Here is a 16,357-nt window from a genome sequence, read left to right on the forward strand (position 1 = left end):
GTGTCTTGGGATGCTGCTCCCCTTCCCCTGTAAGGCCCTACAGGGGAGGCAGTATGGCCTAGTGGACAGAGCATTGGGCTGGGACTCAGAAGATCTGGGTGCTCTACTGCAGGCCTGCTGGGTGACCTTGGGCAAATTTCTTCCCCCTTTCTGGGCCTTAGTTTCCCCTCCTGGGGATAATAATCATGACTTCCTTTGGGAGTGGGGGGAAACTTTGCAATCTACAGATGAAAAACACTATATAAGAGGTAGGCATTGTTAATACCACAGGCTCTTTCTGTGCAATTAGTATTTGGGCTGAATTTAGGTAGAGATGGGGGACGAACAAGTTCAAGAGCAGCTGCTGCTCCCCCCCAGCACTGGCCCACTGAACATGGAGTCCCAGGATACATGCTGCTGCACGTTTGAGACCAGTCAACTCACCCAGGAGGCAGCTCTGTGGCTCCTTTCTTTCTGGTTTTTTTTTTTTTCTAAGTCAATGTTCATCAGAAAAAGTAGTCAGGGGATGACTGCCTCCATCACCACGGCAACAGCAGCCGCACCTGCGGGACCCAGGGTTCAGATCAGTGACATCAAAGAGCCGAGTAGCTGCAGAGACGCAGCCTCCCCCCAGTCTGTGGTTTATGAGAATTTGACTAACTCTCTCCACTCTGAGGGGCAGGGGCGAAGGTGGGGGGTGGTTTAACACAGGGAAGAGAGAGAGACAGTGGGAACAATTGCTATTACAGAGTTGCTAACGCTGAGCGTTCAAAAACCGTGGATCAGGCCCTGTAAAAACCATTAGATTGGCTTAAAAATCATGCGTTTTTTTAATGCCTCCCCCCATATTTGGGGGTGTCTTTGCCATCTGGTGTTTGAGCACAAGGGTCGGGTTTTTGAACTTTGCCCTGTAACCACAAGAGCTAGAAACTGATCCTTTAAAAAAAATTAAAAGCTGAGATCGGCGGCTTTATGCAAAGCATCAAATACCATGATACGATCATGACATTACCATGTCTCTGTTGAGGCAGCCATGAAACCCCTGAGTGCAAAGAGCAGATGGGCTAGAGTAGATAGACCAGGGGTAGGCAACCTATGGCACGCGTACCAAAGGCGGCACGCGAGCTGATTTTCAGTGGCACTCACACTGCCCAGGTCCTGGACACCGGTCCGGGGGGGCTCTGCATTTTAATTTAATTTGAAATGAAGCTTCTTAAACATTTTTAAAACCTTATTTACTTGACATACAACAATAGATTAGTTATATATTATAGACTTGTAGAAAGAGACCTTCTAAAAACGTTAAACTGTATGACTGGCACGCGAAACCTTAAATTAGAGTGAATAAATGAAGACTCGGCACACCACTTCTGAAAGGTTGCTGACTCCTTAGAGAGAGGATAATAACCTAATCTTGCTTTGTTGAAATGGTTGGCGACAAGCACAGTGAGGCATGAAGCTAGTTCACTTTGTGCACAAAGAGGGTACCGCTCCCAGGCTTTAATGGAATATGTGTAGACTAGGGGAGAAGCAATCCCCAACTACTGGCTGCCAGTTACCCTTCAATGCCTTTGATTCCACTGCTAGCAGCATGGGGCAGGCAGTGAACTTTCACCATCTCTGACTCTGCTGTGGGAGGAGACACTGGCAGGGTCCTGTCTGCAGCCCTCCCAGAAGTGGGAACTCAGACTACGGCAGTGCAGGGGAGGCTGCCGTTTGTGAAAGGGGAGAGGCCCCCTCTGGAAATGAAAGCAATGAAAGGGGAGTGTGGGTTCTCTCTCCACCTCATGAATCATCACCAGCAATAGAGGCTGCACTTGGAGTGTGATGAGTGGAGCTGGAGAAAAAAGGTCAGGTTTCAAGAGGGGCCTAGTTCATTGTGAAACCAGGAAGCTGCTGAGGGATACAAGGTGGCCCCTGCGAAGATCTCTCCCCTACCACTCTGCCCGCCTACTGTACCTAGGGTGACCAGACAGCAAAAGTGAAAAATCGGGACTGGGGGTGGGGGGTTATAGGAGCCTATATAAGAAAAAGACCCAAAAATCAGGACTGTCCCTGTAAAATCGGGACATCTGGTCACCTTAACTGTACCTCTTATTGTTAACAATAGACACTACTGTCCAAATTCAGCATTTGGGTGATGCTTCTGCAATCACATCAGATCCTGAGCGGCTGCATCTGCCCCAGGGACATTTGCAGTGTTTTCCCACGGCGAATGCCGCGGGCCTGCCGAATGATTAGCACAGAGCACATAACTGTGCTGAGGAGCTAGATGGAATGGGATCCAGTGAATTCACCCCTGCGGTGCTAGTAGAAGTCAAAAGCTGCAAAGGCCTTGTTTTTGTCTTTAGAATAAGGGCATCTGACTCTGGGACAAGCACGCAAGCAGCAGATCTGATGAGCAAGAAAGAGCCATTTTTATACAGTCACTTTTCCCTGTTCTCCTAGGTGGAATCGTGCCTGGCTCTGTCCAAGCGGAACCATGGGTGAAATGCCAGTCTCATCAAAGTCAATGGTAAAACTCCCACTGGCTCAATGGGATTAGGGTTTCACTCCCAGAGTCCCAGTCACAGCAGGGGTCAAGGAGAAAGTGACACTCCGGGAAACCACTGCACGTGCTGAACGGGTAGATTATGGCAGGGGAGAGAGGGTTTTTTGCCTTCCCCTGAAACGTTAGGTGGATATCAGACTCGGTGTGCCTAATTTGGGATGGCGAATCTTATGTTTTCATGGGAGTACTTGTCCATCCTCTACTGGGGGAGTTTATTCTGCCTGTGATAGTCTAATCCAAGATTTCTCAACCTGTGGGTCATGACCCAAAATTGGATCTCTAGAACACGTCAAAGGGTCACAGGGCTGCCTGGGCTCACCTATCCGCTCCGGGTGCTGTGACCTGGTGCAGCGGGTCATGCCACCACTCAGGTTTGGCCCATCTGCCCAAGTGTCGTGATGATGGGGGGGGCCTAGTGGGCCAAATTTGAGGGAATGGTCGCAATGCCACTCACACAAATTTGGCCTGGCCAGCCGCCCCCCATCAGGGGGCCAAGCCCAGCCAGCCCTCCAGACAGGAGCTGGGAGGGAGCAGCCGATGTCACATTCTCTGGTAAGTATTGCCCCCACACAATGTACCCCGCCTGCAAGCTGGACAACACCCCATCTTCCATACCCTCCATCCTGCCCCCCAGGACTCCGAATGGGGACCCCAAGGTACATCTCCCACAGAGCCCCCTCTGTCATAGCACCCTTCCTGATCCCCAGCTCCCCAGATCTTCCCCCACTGCCACCCCAGACCCTTCTGCCCCTGACTCCTTCCCCCAACCTCCCCATCTTACTTAGCCCAGGACCCCAAATCCCCCCACCCTTTTACCATCTGCCCCCCGTGGACATTGGGGGTTGTGTGTTTTGGGGAACAATCAGCTCATTGTCCTTCCCCCAGACCCCTCTGTCCCCATAACCTCCCCTAGCCTCCTACTGTCCCCCCAAATTCCTTCCCCATCCACCTCCATAAACCCCAACTTCTTCCTCACTATACGCCCCAGGTGTCCCGATCTCCTCACTTCATCTCCAATCCCCCCTTACCCTCTGCCTCCCATGGACCGGGGGGGGGAACGGCTTTGTAATATTAGGGGGTTGTCTCATCTCACTGCCCCTCTGTTCAGTTGCTGGAGGAGGACGTGTCCCAGCTGTTTACATCTGGAGGGAGCATTTGGAATCTTAGTTCTGAGATTCTCTCCCTCACGGAATCCTGCAGGGAGGGAGGGCATCAGGTCTGGGGGAGCGGGGGGTATCTCTGGGTCGTGACAGACCAGGCATCAAGATTTACAAATGGGTCCTGCACTCCAAATGGTTGAGAGCCACTGGTCTAATGGGTGTTTTCCCCTATTGTGATCCTATCCGTGCCAGACGTTAGCATGGCCACCATCTTTCCTGCCTTCAGAACCCAAGAAAATCACTCCTTGGTCAGCCAGATAGGCAGAAGGCATTCTCCAACCCCCCACTTCCAAAGGTGCTAATACACTCCCAGACCTTATTGGTTACAAATGGAGTGTCAACGAGGTTTTATGGTACATGAACCAGGCATTTCTCTTGTAATCTGAAGTGAAAATCGGTGGAAATCAAAGGTCACGACAATAACAGGGACCATGCAGTGGGTGGGAAAGGTTTGCTCTGCTGGATCAGAGAAACCATCCGTCAGAATCTGCTTTCTTACCTCCAGTAGCTTCAAAGAAAGGGCCATCTGGAGAACAGGAAGTGTCCTAGCAACCTGGCAGTTATACCACCTGCACCTCATGCACCCTAGGGAGCATGGGGCCTGCTTGTGAATATTCCCCACTCTTGGGGAGTAGGCTGTGAAGGATCATGGGTCTCAGACCCAGGCCCATAGGTCCTGCTTAGGCTGGGGCCACATCAGCTCACTAGAATCAGTGGGAAAGGGGGCTAGCGGAGCTCTAGCTCACAAAGGACTCTGCCCACAAAGCTCCTGACTGGGGAAGACATCTGTGGTCTGGGCCAGGGGGCCCAATGGGTCTGGATTGGGGACCCATGGGGTTTGAGACTCGTTATCCCTCACATAAATCACCAAAGAAAAGGGGAGGGGAGGAGGTGAAGTCATGGGCCACAGCACTTGCTCTACACCAGCCTGCACTAGTGGGAGCAACCTGCAGTTCCCTCCTTGCACACGCGTATGCAGCACTGAGAGAGATTTCCCTGTTTGAGGCACAATATCTCCAGCTCTCTACCATCCCCAAGCAGGGTTGTGGCATAAAAGGTATAATCTAGTCCTAACTTGCTGAATGGGTGTGTGCACAAATGTGTGTGTATGTATGTGCACCAGGGTCCGTGTATGTGTATTTATATATATGGCTAGATCCGCAGATGATGTAAATGGAGCTATGCCAGTTTGCACCAGCTAAGTATCTGGTCGTAACATAAATCTTGGCGACAAAAATAATAAATTAACACAATGCTTTGCATCTTCATAGGTTCTAAGGGAATATTGCTGCCATCCATTCTGACCTCCCGTATAAGACAGGCTACAGAACTTCCCCAAAATAATTCCTGGAGCACATATTTTAGAAAAACATCCAATCTTGATTTTAAATGTGTCGATGAAGAATTCACCACTACCCTTGGAAATTTGTTGCCGTGGTTATATTACCCTCACTGTTAAAAAATGTGCCTTATTTCCAGTCTGAATTTGTTGGGTCTCAATGTGCAGCCTATTGTATTATGTTATACCTTTGTTTGACAGACGGAAGAGGCCGTTATCAAATATTTGTTTCCCATGTAGGTACTTATAAATTGTGATCAAGTCACCCATTAACCTTCTGTTTGTTGAGCTGAATACGTTGAGCTCCTTTAGTCTATTGCTATAAGGCAGGTTTTCTAATCCTTTAATCATTCTTATGGCTCTTCTGTGAACCCTCTCCAATTTATCAACATCCTTCTTGAATTATGGAAGTGGACCAGAAATGCATACTATATTTCAGTACTGGTTATACCAGTGTCTAATATCTATACCTTTACATTTAGCTGTATTGCATTGCATATTGTTTGCTTGTACCCACCTTACAAAGTGATCCAGATCTCTCTATATTGGTAACTGTCATCTGCAAACTTTATCTGTGGTGATTTTATGTTTTCTCCACAGCCATTTATAAATATGGTAAATTGTATAGGGCCAACAACCAGTCCCTGCCGGACCCCACTAGAAACACACCTGCTTGATGATTCCCCTTTATAATTACATTTTTAGACCAATTAATAAGCCAGTTTTTAATCCATTTAATGTGTGTCATGTTAATTTTATACTGTTCCCGTTTTCTAATCAAAATATTGTGCTGTACCAAGTCATATGGTCATATGATCAATAGCTCTATGTCTAGTTGGCAGCTGGCTTCAAGCGGAGTGCCCCAAGGGTCGGTCCTGGGGCTAGTTTTGTTTAATATCTTTATTAATGATCTGGAGGATGGTGTGGACTGCACTCTCAGCAAGTTTGCAGATGACACTAAACTGGGAGGTGTGGTAGATATGCTGGAGGGTAGGGATCAGATACAGAGGGACCTAGACAAATTAGAGGATTGGGCCAAAAAAAACCTGATGAGGTTCAACAAGGACAAGTGCAGAGTCCTGCACTTAGGACGGAAGAATCCTATGCACTGCTACAGACTAGGGACCGAATGGCTAGGTAGCAGTTTTGCAGAAAAGGACCTAGGGGTCACAGTGGACGAGAAGCTGGATATGAGTCAACAGTGTGCTCTTGTTGCCAAGAAGGCTAACGGCATTTTGGGCTGCATAAGTAGGGGCATTGCCAGCAGATCGAGGAACGTGATCATTCCCCTTTATTCGACATTGACGAGGCCTCATCTGGAGTACTGTGTCCAGTTTTGGGCCCCACATTACAAGAAGGATGTGGAAATATTGGAAAGAGTCCAGCGGAGGGCAACAAAAATGATTAGGGGTCTGGAGCATATGACTTATGAGGAGAGGCTGAGGGAACTGGGATTGTTTAGTCTCCAGAAGAGAAGAATGAGGGGGGATTTGATAGCTGCTTTCAACTACCTTAAGGGAGGTTCCAAAGAGGATGGAGCTCGGCTGTTCTCAGTGGTGGCAGATGACAAAACAAGGAGCAATGGTCTCAAGTTGCAGTGGGGGAGGTCTAGGTTGGATATTAGGAAACACTATTTCACTAGGAGGGTGGTGAAGCACTGGAATGTGTTACCTAGGGAGGTGGTGGAATCTCCTTCCTTGGAGGATTTTAAGGCCCGGCTTGACAAAGCCCTGGTTGGGATGATTTAGTTGGGAATTGGTCCTGCTTTGAGCAGGGGGTTGGACTAGATGACCTCCTGAGGTCCCTTCCAACCCTGATATTCTATGATTCTATGATATGCCTTACAGAAGTCTACGTATATTACATCAATACTATTACCTTTATCAAGTACATTTGTTATCTCATCAAAATATATTAAGTTAGTCTGACAGGCTCTATTATTCATAAAGGCACATTGACTGGCATTAATTATTTTACCCTCCTTTAATTCTTTATTAATCGAGTCCCATAGAAGCTGTGCCATTATCTTTCCTGGGATCAATGTCAGACTGACAGGCCTATAATTACTCAGGTCATCCTATTTACCCTTTTTAACTACTGGCACAACATTCACTTTCTTCCAGTCTTCTGGAACTTCCTCAGTGTTCCAAGAATTATTGAAAATCAACATTAATGGTCCAGCAAGCTCCTCGGCCAGCTCTTTTAAAAGTCTTGTATGCAAGTTATCCGGACCTGCTGATTTAAAAATATCTAACTTTGAAATATTGATTTGCTTTAGCAAGCTAAAGTAGTGGTAGCTAGTATAGAGGTTTTAGCATAGTAACTCTTGAAAGGAAAGTGTGTTCTTCTAAAAACAATTGTCTGCAGGGACTTTCCTTTCATTGGCGAGTCTGCGTGTTACAATTGTTAGTTACTGTTCTGCACTCTCGCTCCCCGGAGAATTTCACTAGCTGCACAGGTGCAATGGTTTGCTGATATGCAAATAGCAATACAAATATAACCTTCCTCTGATGGAATGTCTTTATGTTAGCCTCATGACAGCACATGGGCCAGGAAAAGGAGAAAGAGAGCGATTCCCTTGAGGGCCTTGGTCTGATAACTTGTGAAGGTAAACTTCCTTCGCCAGGGTGCAGTTTGTCTGGTATGGACTCACTCTTGCCAGTGTGGTAACATGCATCTTTTATGCTTGACTGAATTGTTTTACATGGGGCTTGAAGTCAATGGGAGCATTCTCATAATTGCTACTCACTGTAAGAGTGGCATGGGCCTATGGTATGATTGATTGTGTCCAAGCATTCCTTTTAACTAAGGGCCAGCTTTTCCAAAATGCTCAGCAAGTTGGGTGCTGAGCTTTTTTGAAAATGTGGTCCTTATTTGGGTGCCACAATGGAAGCTGGGCTCTTTTAAATGTCTGGGCCAATTGTGGATTCTGAGCACTTGAAAATCTGGTCCTGTATGTGTAGTGGGTTTTTTTTTAATGTCTCCTAAATAGGGAACGATAACTTTTTGCACATCTATAGTGTCTTTCATCCAAGCAGCTCAACATGCTTTACAAACATTCAAGGGTCCAATCCTGTTTGCAGTAAAGTCAGTGGGCGTTTCACAATCAACTTTAATGGAAACTGAAATAGCCTATAATTAAGCCTAGCAATTTACCTTTCTTGCTACACACCCCAGTGGGGTAGGTATTATTATACCCCTCTAACACAGTGATAAGGAAGCAAATTTTCCCAGGCCACATACAATTATAGCTTGAGAGAGAACTAATTGACAGTACATAAGCAGCTCAAACGAACCTCCTTTGCTCAGCTGTAGATAGTGGCATATCATAGAATCCTAGACTTCAATGGGCTTTTGACCAGGTCCTAAGAGAGCAGAAGAGGCAAGCAACATAAATTTACTTGAAGGAAGTAAATAATGTTTTGGTGTCCAAGGGCCTTGGAATGTACTGCTGCTAACTTCATTTGGAGGAGCTGGTGATAATTCAGAAATGGAGGATTAAAGGACTTTGATGAGGGACTGCATGGCTCAAGGGGTTGGTGATAGACTAGGAGACTTTTACCTGGTTCAGCTCCAGCCCAGGACATTAATGAGTGACCCAGTTACCATGTGATGACCATTCAGTAGCCCGCATGGAATGAGTTTCCAGTGAGTAACTGTGAGTGTTTCACTAATTGACCTTCTCACTGTCAGTCTCTGCAGAGACCAAGGACAGAACATCTGTCACCACTAGCCCTGTTACCTTCTGCAAAGTAGGGTAGAGACAGTCTTGCAAAAAGTATGAGCATATTAAAACATTCAAATGATGCGATTTAATGCGGTGTACACTTTTTTAGGATTTTCATGCGTTATAAAGCATGTTTCAACACTACAGGGGAAATGAGTTCCTCCATGTTCTATCACAATTACAGTATATCAAAAGATAAGGATCTTTCTGTCATAACATCAACTGAACACCTTTATAAACCTTATGCTTAAAGTGTTTTTGGTTCCAGGCACATGAATATTTTTTTCCATTGTCAAAAGAATTATTTTTATTAAAAGAAAAGCCACAGTAAAGATACATTAAAATTAAAACACAGTTTGCTTCTTAACATTTTGTTCACCGTTCTAAACCTGTCAGTACTGCTACATTTCAAAAACTGGAAATTGTTTAAACAATTCTTTAAGGCTTAGTGTGAAAGTTTTGCAGCAAGGGGGGGGGGGGAATCATTTACAGTTTTTTAGGTTTTGCTGGGCGATAGGAAGTAAGTAGGTGACTATAAAGAAAATGCATTGACTTTTCTCTCTTTTTTTAAGCTGGTCCAGTTTATTGTGGTGAAAAGTGTCAGGAGGGAATGAAATAAGTGTGAACAAGTGTGAAGTTGTTAAAACAGGTGCTAAAAAAGGGCCTGCTGGCTGTCACAGTATTAGCTTGAAACTCTACTTCTCCACAACTTGTTACCGAGGCGTCCCTCTAACTGATGTGCTCTAGCGAGCTAGGTGCAGCTCTGGTCATACAGAAACTCCTGGATACTTGAGCCTTCCACAGAACTCCCCGGTGGCATAGAAGACTAAAAGAAGTGTTTGTTCTTAAAGCACTTTTTAAAAAGAATCTGGGAACTAAGGGCTGAATATAACCTTCACCCCACTGTTTTTTTGGTGCAGAAAGCACTAACAGTAGTAGAACTGACACAGTTCCACTTCCTGAGGTGGAGCAAGCCAAGGACTAGTTGTCATGCGGAACTCTATACCATGTGCTCACTACATAGTTCTATTCTACAGTGCCAGCAATACGGGAGGAGGTGCCAGGGGCATGGCAGGTACAGGACCGGACTAAATAATGGATCTACCACTACAAGAATCTACAGGCCTAAACATCACACACAGGGGCACAAGCTGTTACTACAGCCCTTACCTGTAATAGTGGCAACAGATTAGCCATCCAACCACTCCACACTACTGGACTGAGGGGGAGAATAGTCCTTTCCATTTTAGGTATTTCTATACTGCCCTGCACTCTAGTAGCCAAGTGCTTTTAAAGGCCTGTGCAATGCCTGTTTATTTAGGCTTTGCCTGAAGACTGTGAAGGTGAAAAGCCTTTGACCCTATAACAATGTAAAGTCACTTAAGTTCACCAGGCAGTATATGTAGATAAATGGAATTTCTATTCTTCAAATCAGCTGCTAACATTTACAGCATACTTTATTTTCCACTGGCAAATCAACTAGTGGGGTTTTTGCTTCCTGTGAACTATCTCCAAGGCCAACCTAGCTTCAGTAATATAGATCCAAAAGGGAATGGAGATTCTTAATATACTGGGTGACAAACTAAGGGCCAAACTCTGCCTTCAGAAATATGCACACAAAAGTCCCAGAGAATTTGGTGGGAATTACTTGTGTGTATCCCAGGGCAGAATTTGGCCTGTTATCCATCTTTATGTGCCTATCCTTGATTTGCTTGGAACACAGGGAATGAACAATATAAATCCAAAAGGTCAAACAAGGGCTCCTTTTTTTGTATATACACCTCTACCCCGATATAATGCAACCCAATATAACACGAATTCAGATATAACGCGGTAAAGCAGTGCTCTGGGGGGGGGGGGGGGGGGGGGGGCGGGGCTGCGCACTCCGGCGGATCAAAGCAAGTTCAATATAACGTGGTTTCACCTATAATGCGGTAAGATTTTTTGGCTCCCGAGGACAGCGTTATATCGAGGTAGAGGTGTATATAATATATACATTAACTAGAGTTGAATACTGGTATATTTTTTCCACAATAAGAAGAGTAGCTTAAATTATAGTTAAAACTCTACGTTTAACAGAATTATATTAATAAACTATTTAACATTCTGTTAACCATAGCCATTAAACTCACGCATAAGGGTATAATACATAACCTGCATATTGACCATATGTTTAATCACAATTTCTTGATTTATAAATATGAAATATGATAGATTAAAGCTTAAAAAGACAAATTCTCAACATTTGGAATCTGGGGGCTGCCTATCTGACTTAATTTGTCTTAATTAAATACAAAAATTTATTCAACATATAGAGCATTATTATTACTTGAGTTTTGTAGCATCTAAAAGCACCAATCAGGGATCAAGGCCCCATTATGCTAGGCCTTTTACAAACACAGAATTGCATTACATCTATTTGTTATATCTGCTGAAACTTCTTTAGCAATTATAAATATTAGATATTCTTTGGGTAGGCCTGTCCTTCAAAAATTCAGTAAAATTATAAACAAAAAATAGCATTTATTCCTTAATGAGACAATAAAATTTCAAAAACCACATCAATGTTTTGTATGTGTGCAATTTATCAGTTAGTACAACAAAGAATTGACTGAGACAAAGAAAACTGTTGATCAGGCTGCATTTCAGAAAAATGTCTATGCAAAATGTGTTTTCATACTGAAATCAACTGAACCAGCAGTGTTAAAATAGGCCAGTAGAACAAATTAGGCTAGCAACAGTTTGCAAAGGTTTTTCATTTTGCAGTTCAGGTAATTTTGCAAAGTCATCAATGGGTTTTTCAACTCTGGCGTTTGAACTCTTTGCTGCAGGGGTTGGCAAAATGTACCTTGCAAGCTAAATGTGACTCTCAGTATCCAGCGATGTGATCCACCTTCTTTCTGAGAAACAGACATGGCCCAAACAGACTACGTGCTTCACCATGCAATCTTTCCTTTTGATCCAGTGGAAGGTTGCTGAGATCAAGATGGAGCATTGCAAGATGGGATCTTTAGTGTCTGTGAGCTACCCCTCCAAATTAAAGATGAGGTAAGCTTCAATCTGCTCAATTTTATGCCAATTAGGGGACAAATCCTGATTTAAATGGAAAGCAGCGGTGCTCGGCACTGTACTCCTCCAGCTTCAGTGCCAATATGTGATTAACGCAGTCCTGGGCCCAAGTGGGAGTAGTGCCAAACACACACTCATGAAGTCAATGAGGATTTACATGGCAGATAAAAGGTACTCATTAAAATACACTGCTCATTGGGCCCAGAAAACGGCTATGAACAATTTCTTTTGGTGCAGTATATCTTAACAACACTTCTTTGCCTGAGCAGTGGTGAGAAAAGTCTGCCTACTAGGGGCAGATACTGTGAAACGTCTCTTTCAAAAAACTGTCAATGTAGCTCAAATTGAACTTTTCACAGGCTCAGTGGTTGATTGCTCACTTTATCTGGGAAATACTGGGTGGGTAGGTGGTTGAAGCCCTGCCTAGCCGAACAAGAAGTGAAGAGTGGGAGAGTAAATTCTGGGCAAAGTAATCTTCAAGGATTCTATGGTGGCGTGAGAAAGAAGCTGGTGGTATTTGATGTAATATACATGCAGTAATTCAAGGTGTTTCCTGTGCTAATGACTAGGTAACACTTCACTATTTGTACTTTTTCTTATTAATCTTTCTAAATGATTTTGTTTAACCCTAATGAGAAACATTTTTTCTACGGTGTGCATGAAAATACAGCCGTCTTTGGAATGAAATGTAGAAACCGTTTATCAGCTCACAGTAATTTAGGACAGGAAATAAAGAAGAATACAGTATGTTTCTGCCCCACCCTTTTTAGGCAACCTCCTGTTGTAAGAGACCCCTCCAAAGTATTTCCAAATATACTGAGCCTGGACCTAATGTCCTCTATCTGATTTTACAGATCTTCTGTAAGTCAAGAGTAACTCAACTGAAGGTTTTGTAGTAGTGCTGTGGCACGGGTGTTTTGGGATAGGAGGGGCATCCACCCAGCTCACTAAAAATGTCCCTGGCAATAAGAAGTTTTCTACCACAAAGGGATTCATAAAAGTATTTTACAACTATGTATCTACAAATTGAACACAAATGGACAAAAATACCTTCCCCACTCTGCACAAAAATTATAGCACTTATATAGTACTTTTCAACTTCATAGCATTTTACAAACATTAATTTTATTAATCTTCACACATACCCCTATCAGGCAGAGAAAATATTATCATCCCTTTTTACACGAGGAAAATAAGTCAGGGAAAGGTGAAGTGATTTGTCCAAGATCACAGAAGGAGCCAGTGTCAGAGGCAGAATTAGAATTCCGTATTTCCTGACACTCAGTCCTCTATTCAGAACACTAGCTCCCACTTTTGCTCCGTGGAAAAAAGTGAAACACATTACATAGCAGTTGACACAACACTGAAAAAGTACAAAATAAGTGCTCAGACCAAATACTCACTGGATGAAAAAATCCAGCAGAACACATCTAACTCTACAGTATATAAAAGATTTAAAAAAAATAAACATACACTCAGCAAAATTATCATATTCACATCTTCAGCACAGTGACTAATAATACAGCTGCAGAACAATGATTAGATTAAAAGAACTATTTTAAAAACTGTCTTCAAAGTAATCGTAAATACTCATTTTGCAAAATAGCACATTTCACTCCAAGGGATATCCCCATGTAAACCAGAAAGTGTGATTGAATTGTCCGCTCCCACACATTCTTACATGAAGATTCTCACGGTAGCTACTGCTAATATCTGCCAGGACACTAAGATTCTACTTGGCAACGCTAAATCCGAAATATATTGAGTCAAATTCTATGCTCATCTAAGCAACCTCATGGCCATCAGTGAGGTTACATGGATGTAAATGAGAATAGCGTCTGATCCAATACATTTTGAGCCTAGCTTTCCTCTCACACAGGTGTAACACAAGTGAGAGGAGACTCGGGACCTTTATTTTCACATTCAGTACACTTTCATTAGAAAATTGCTTTCTAAATCAAAAAGTTTCCGTGTTATTTGTTCTATCTGTTATCTTCTCTGTTCTCTCCCTGAGTTACAGTAACCTCATACTGCCCAATCCTGCAGCCCTTGATAAGCAAAAATCCCATTTGCCTTAATGAGCATTTTGTCTGCCCGTTGCTATTTTAGAGACTGCTCCTGCACCAGGTGAAGTCAGTGTGAGTTTTGATATTGATGTCAATGGAAGCAGAATCGGGTCTTAGTCTCATTGCAATTTTGTTCTGTTAGAAAGACACATGCATGATCCATCAATGAAAAGCAGGATTTCCTCCAGAATTTAGGGGCAAGCCAACAAAGGGTCTCGATGGGTATCCCAAAAGCGTACCCAGTTAAAAAAACCCAAACCCCAAATAGCTCACATGGCTTATTTTGATATTACTGAGTAAGAGGTGAGTGGGGAGAGATTTTAAAGAAAGTAAACAGAGTGGGGTAAGCAAAAGCAAAGTGTGGTGAGACAACACACTCTTTAAGACTTTGGGGGGAAACATTTAAAAGTTATTTGATACGATCTGCCCAGATATGTGTTTTCCCTGTTTCAATAATTTGGCCAGTTTAGGAATACCTCAGGAATTGAAACACTAACAGAAAGTGTCTCTTGTGTGTTACTGGTTGGAATACAGTGGTTCTGAAAGGGCAGTAAGGATGGACAATCTTTTGTGCTGAATTTCAACTTTTTTTTATGAGAATTATGACATCAATATTTGACTTCGTATTTCACTCAGAATACAGCTAGATTGCCATTTTGCTATTACTGGAAGCAATGTTCTAACAAAAATACATGTTAAAATATTTAAAAACATATCTTAAGTTGCTATTAATTTTCACAAAAATAAAGTTCATACAAAATCTGTATCTGCCAATCTTTGGTATTTATATATAGTGCCAGTCACCACAGTATCTAGGCACAGATGCTACAGAATACTGCATTTCGAGTAACAAATAAAAAGCCCCATCAGTACTTTGCTACTACGAGGGACACTAACATTTTTAGAATTGGCACAAAAAATATTTAAGCAATTTTTTTAGTCAAATTTAAAAAACAAACAAATCTAAAACAGATCCTTTGGTCTCTTGGAAAATCAATCCTTTTACTTCAGGACCACTCTGTGCTCTCCTCGTGCTATATGTGAGGAGAACTCATATCTGTCTTGGCTTCTGTACCCACACATGTTGCATTCGAAAGGATCACGGAATCCGTGGCATCCCATATGAATGGTGAACATCACATAATCCAAAAACAAGACACGACAATGGTCACATCTGTAGACCCCGATGACGTCACCTTCCTTATTGATAACCTTAAAGGCATCACGTGGGCATATGGTTGGTGGCTTGATTATGTCATATGGCCTTGGCAGCTCCTTCAAGGATTGGAGGCCATTGCGGACCTGGGAGGGGATCATTTGGTTTTGATGGTAGGTGTGACTCTGGCGCTCCTCATGGTTGCTATCAGTATCTGTGGAGTCTTGGCCACTATTGTTTGGGGAAAGGCCTCTGTCAGAAGACAAACTTTTGTCTCTAAGGTGGACATGGCTCTTCTCTGTGTCTTGTGGATTGCCATTTGACATTTCAGAGCGGGTGAGTGGTATGGGATACAAGCTGCTGATGACAGGGACCATCTCAGAAGTGGGAGCTGGTGGGGTTTGTACAAGGGGACGCAGTGCTTCTGCTCCAAGATAGCTGATCGCATTATTTATGGCCTGGTCCATCATACGTCCTTGCATCATTTCGCTTTCCTTTTCATACAAGAAACTGGAATTGTAATTAATGTCAAAGCTATGTCGCTTCTCACCTACAAGAGAGGAAAGAAACTGAATTACTGAGTGGATTGTAAAAGTATTGAAACTCTAGGATCCTTTTCTAAATAGCAGTAGTCGATGAAAAGGAAACATTTGAATTTAGCTGTATGCTCTTTGGGGCAGGGATGCTGTTTATGTAAGTAAACTGACTTTTGCACAAGCCCATAGGAAATGGAGCAATAGAGAAGTTAGTTAAGCAACTTGCTGGCCAATCCATCACTGAGCTTGATGGTTCTGGGATTTAAGGTAAAGATTTTAGGAAAGATCGTCAAGGATTTGTTTCCTTCATCTTTACATAAAATCATGTGAAAATTGATTTATGAAAAACAAAACAGGCAAAAAAGTCAATTAGTCAATAAACAAAATCCACAGCAGGTCCTGAGAACATTCCCTCTAGCTCTTTGATCATCTCCTGAGAAATTGTACTCTTCTGTGACAGGGAGGGTAAACTGGCCACTGTCAGAAGACAGAATACTGGGCTAGATGGATCTTTGGTCTGACCCAGTATGGCTGTTCTTATACCATTCATTGCTTTATATATAAATTAAGTAGTTGGAAGGCCTCTTCAATAAGATTACATAGGCATAATTCTGGGATGATTGCACTTAATCTTTTTACATTTCTTTGCATGGGAACCCTCACTTAAGCTTTCTTTTTGCAGCTCGTTTGTTCTTATTGGGTCTGATTCTTCATGATGTTACCTGGGTGTAAAACTGTAGAATTACATTGGAGAATTACGCCCATTGTATTTTA

At 43.3% G+C, this 16,357-nt stretch overlaps 1 protein-coding gene across 3 annotated transcripts in view; it reads right to left on the reverse strand.

The window, feature by feature from the left end:
• Positions 1–10,645: 10,645 nt before the first annotated feature.
• IKZF3 (IKAROS family zinc finger 3) overlaps positions 10,646–16,357 on the reverse strand; it is a 52,745-nt gene continuing 47,033 nt past the window's right edge. For all 3 annotated transcript variants that reach the window (XM_034756153.1, XM_034756154.1, XM_034756151.1), the window contains one exon: positions 10,646–15,597. In XM_034756153.1, coding sequence (XP_034612044.1) covers positions 14,894–15,597 — 704 coding nt within the window. In that variant the 3' untranslated portion in view covers positions 10,646–14,893. The remainder of the gene's footprint in view (positions 15,598–16,357) is intronic.

The sequence above is a fragment of the Trachemys scripta genome, chromosome 23, assembly GCF_013100865.1.
Source record: "Trachemys scripta elegans isolate TJP31775 chromosome 23, CAS_Tse_1.0, whole genome shotgun sequence".
Taxonomy (NCBI): domain Eukaryota; kingdom Metazoa; phylum Chordata; order Testudines; family Emydidae; genus Trachemys; species Trachemys scripta.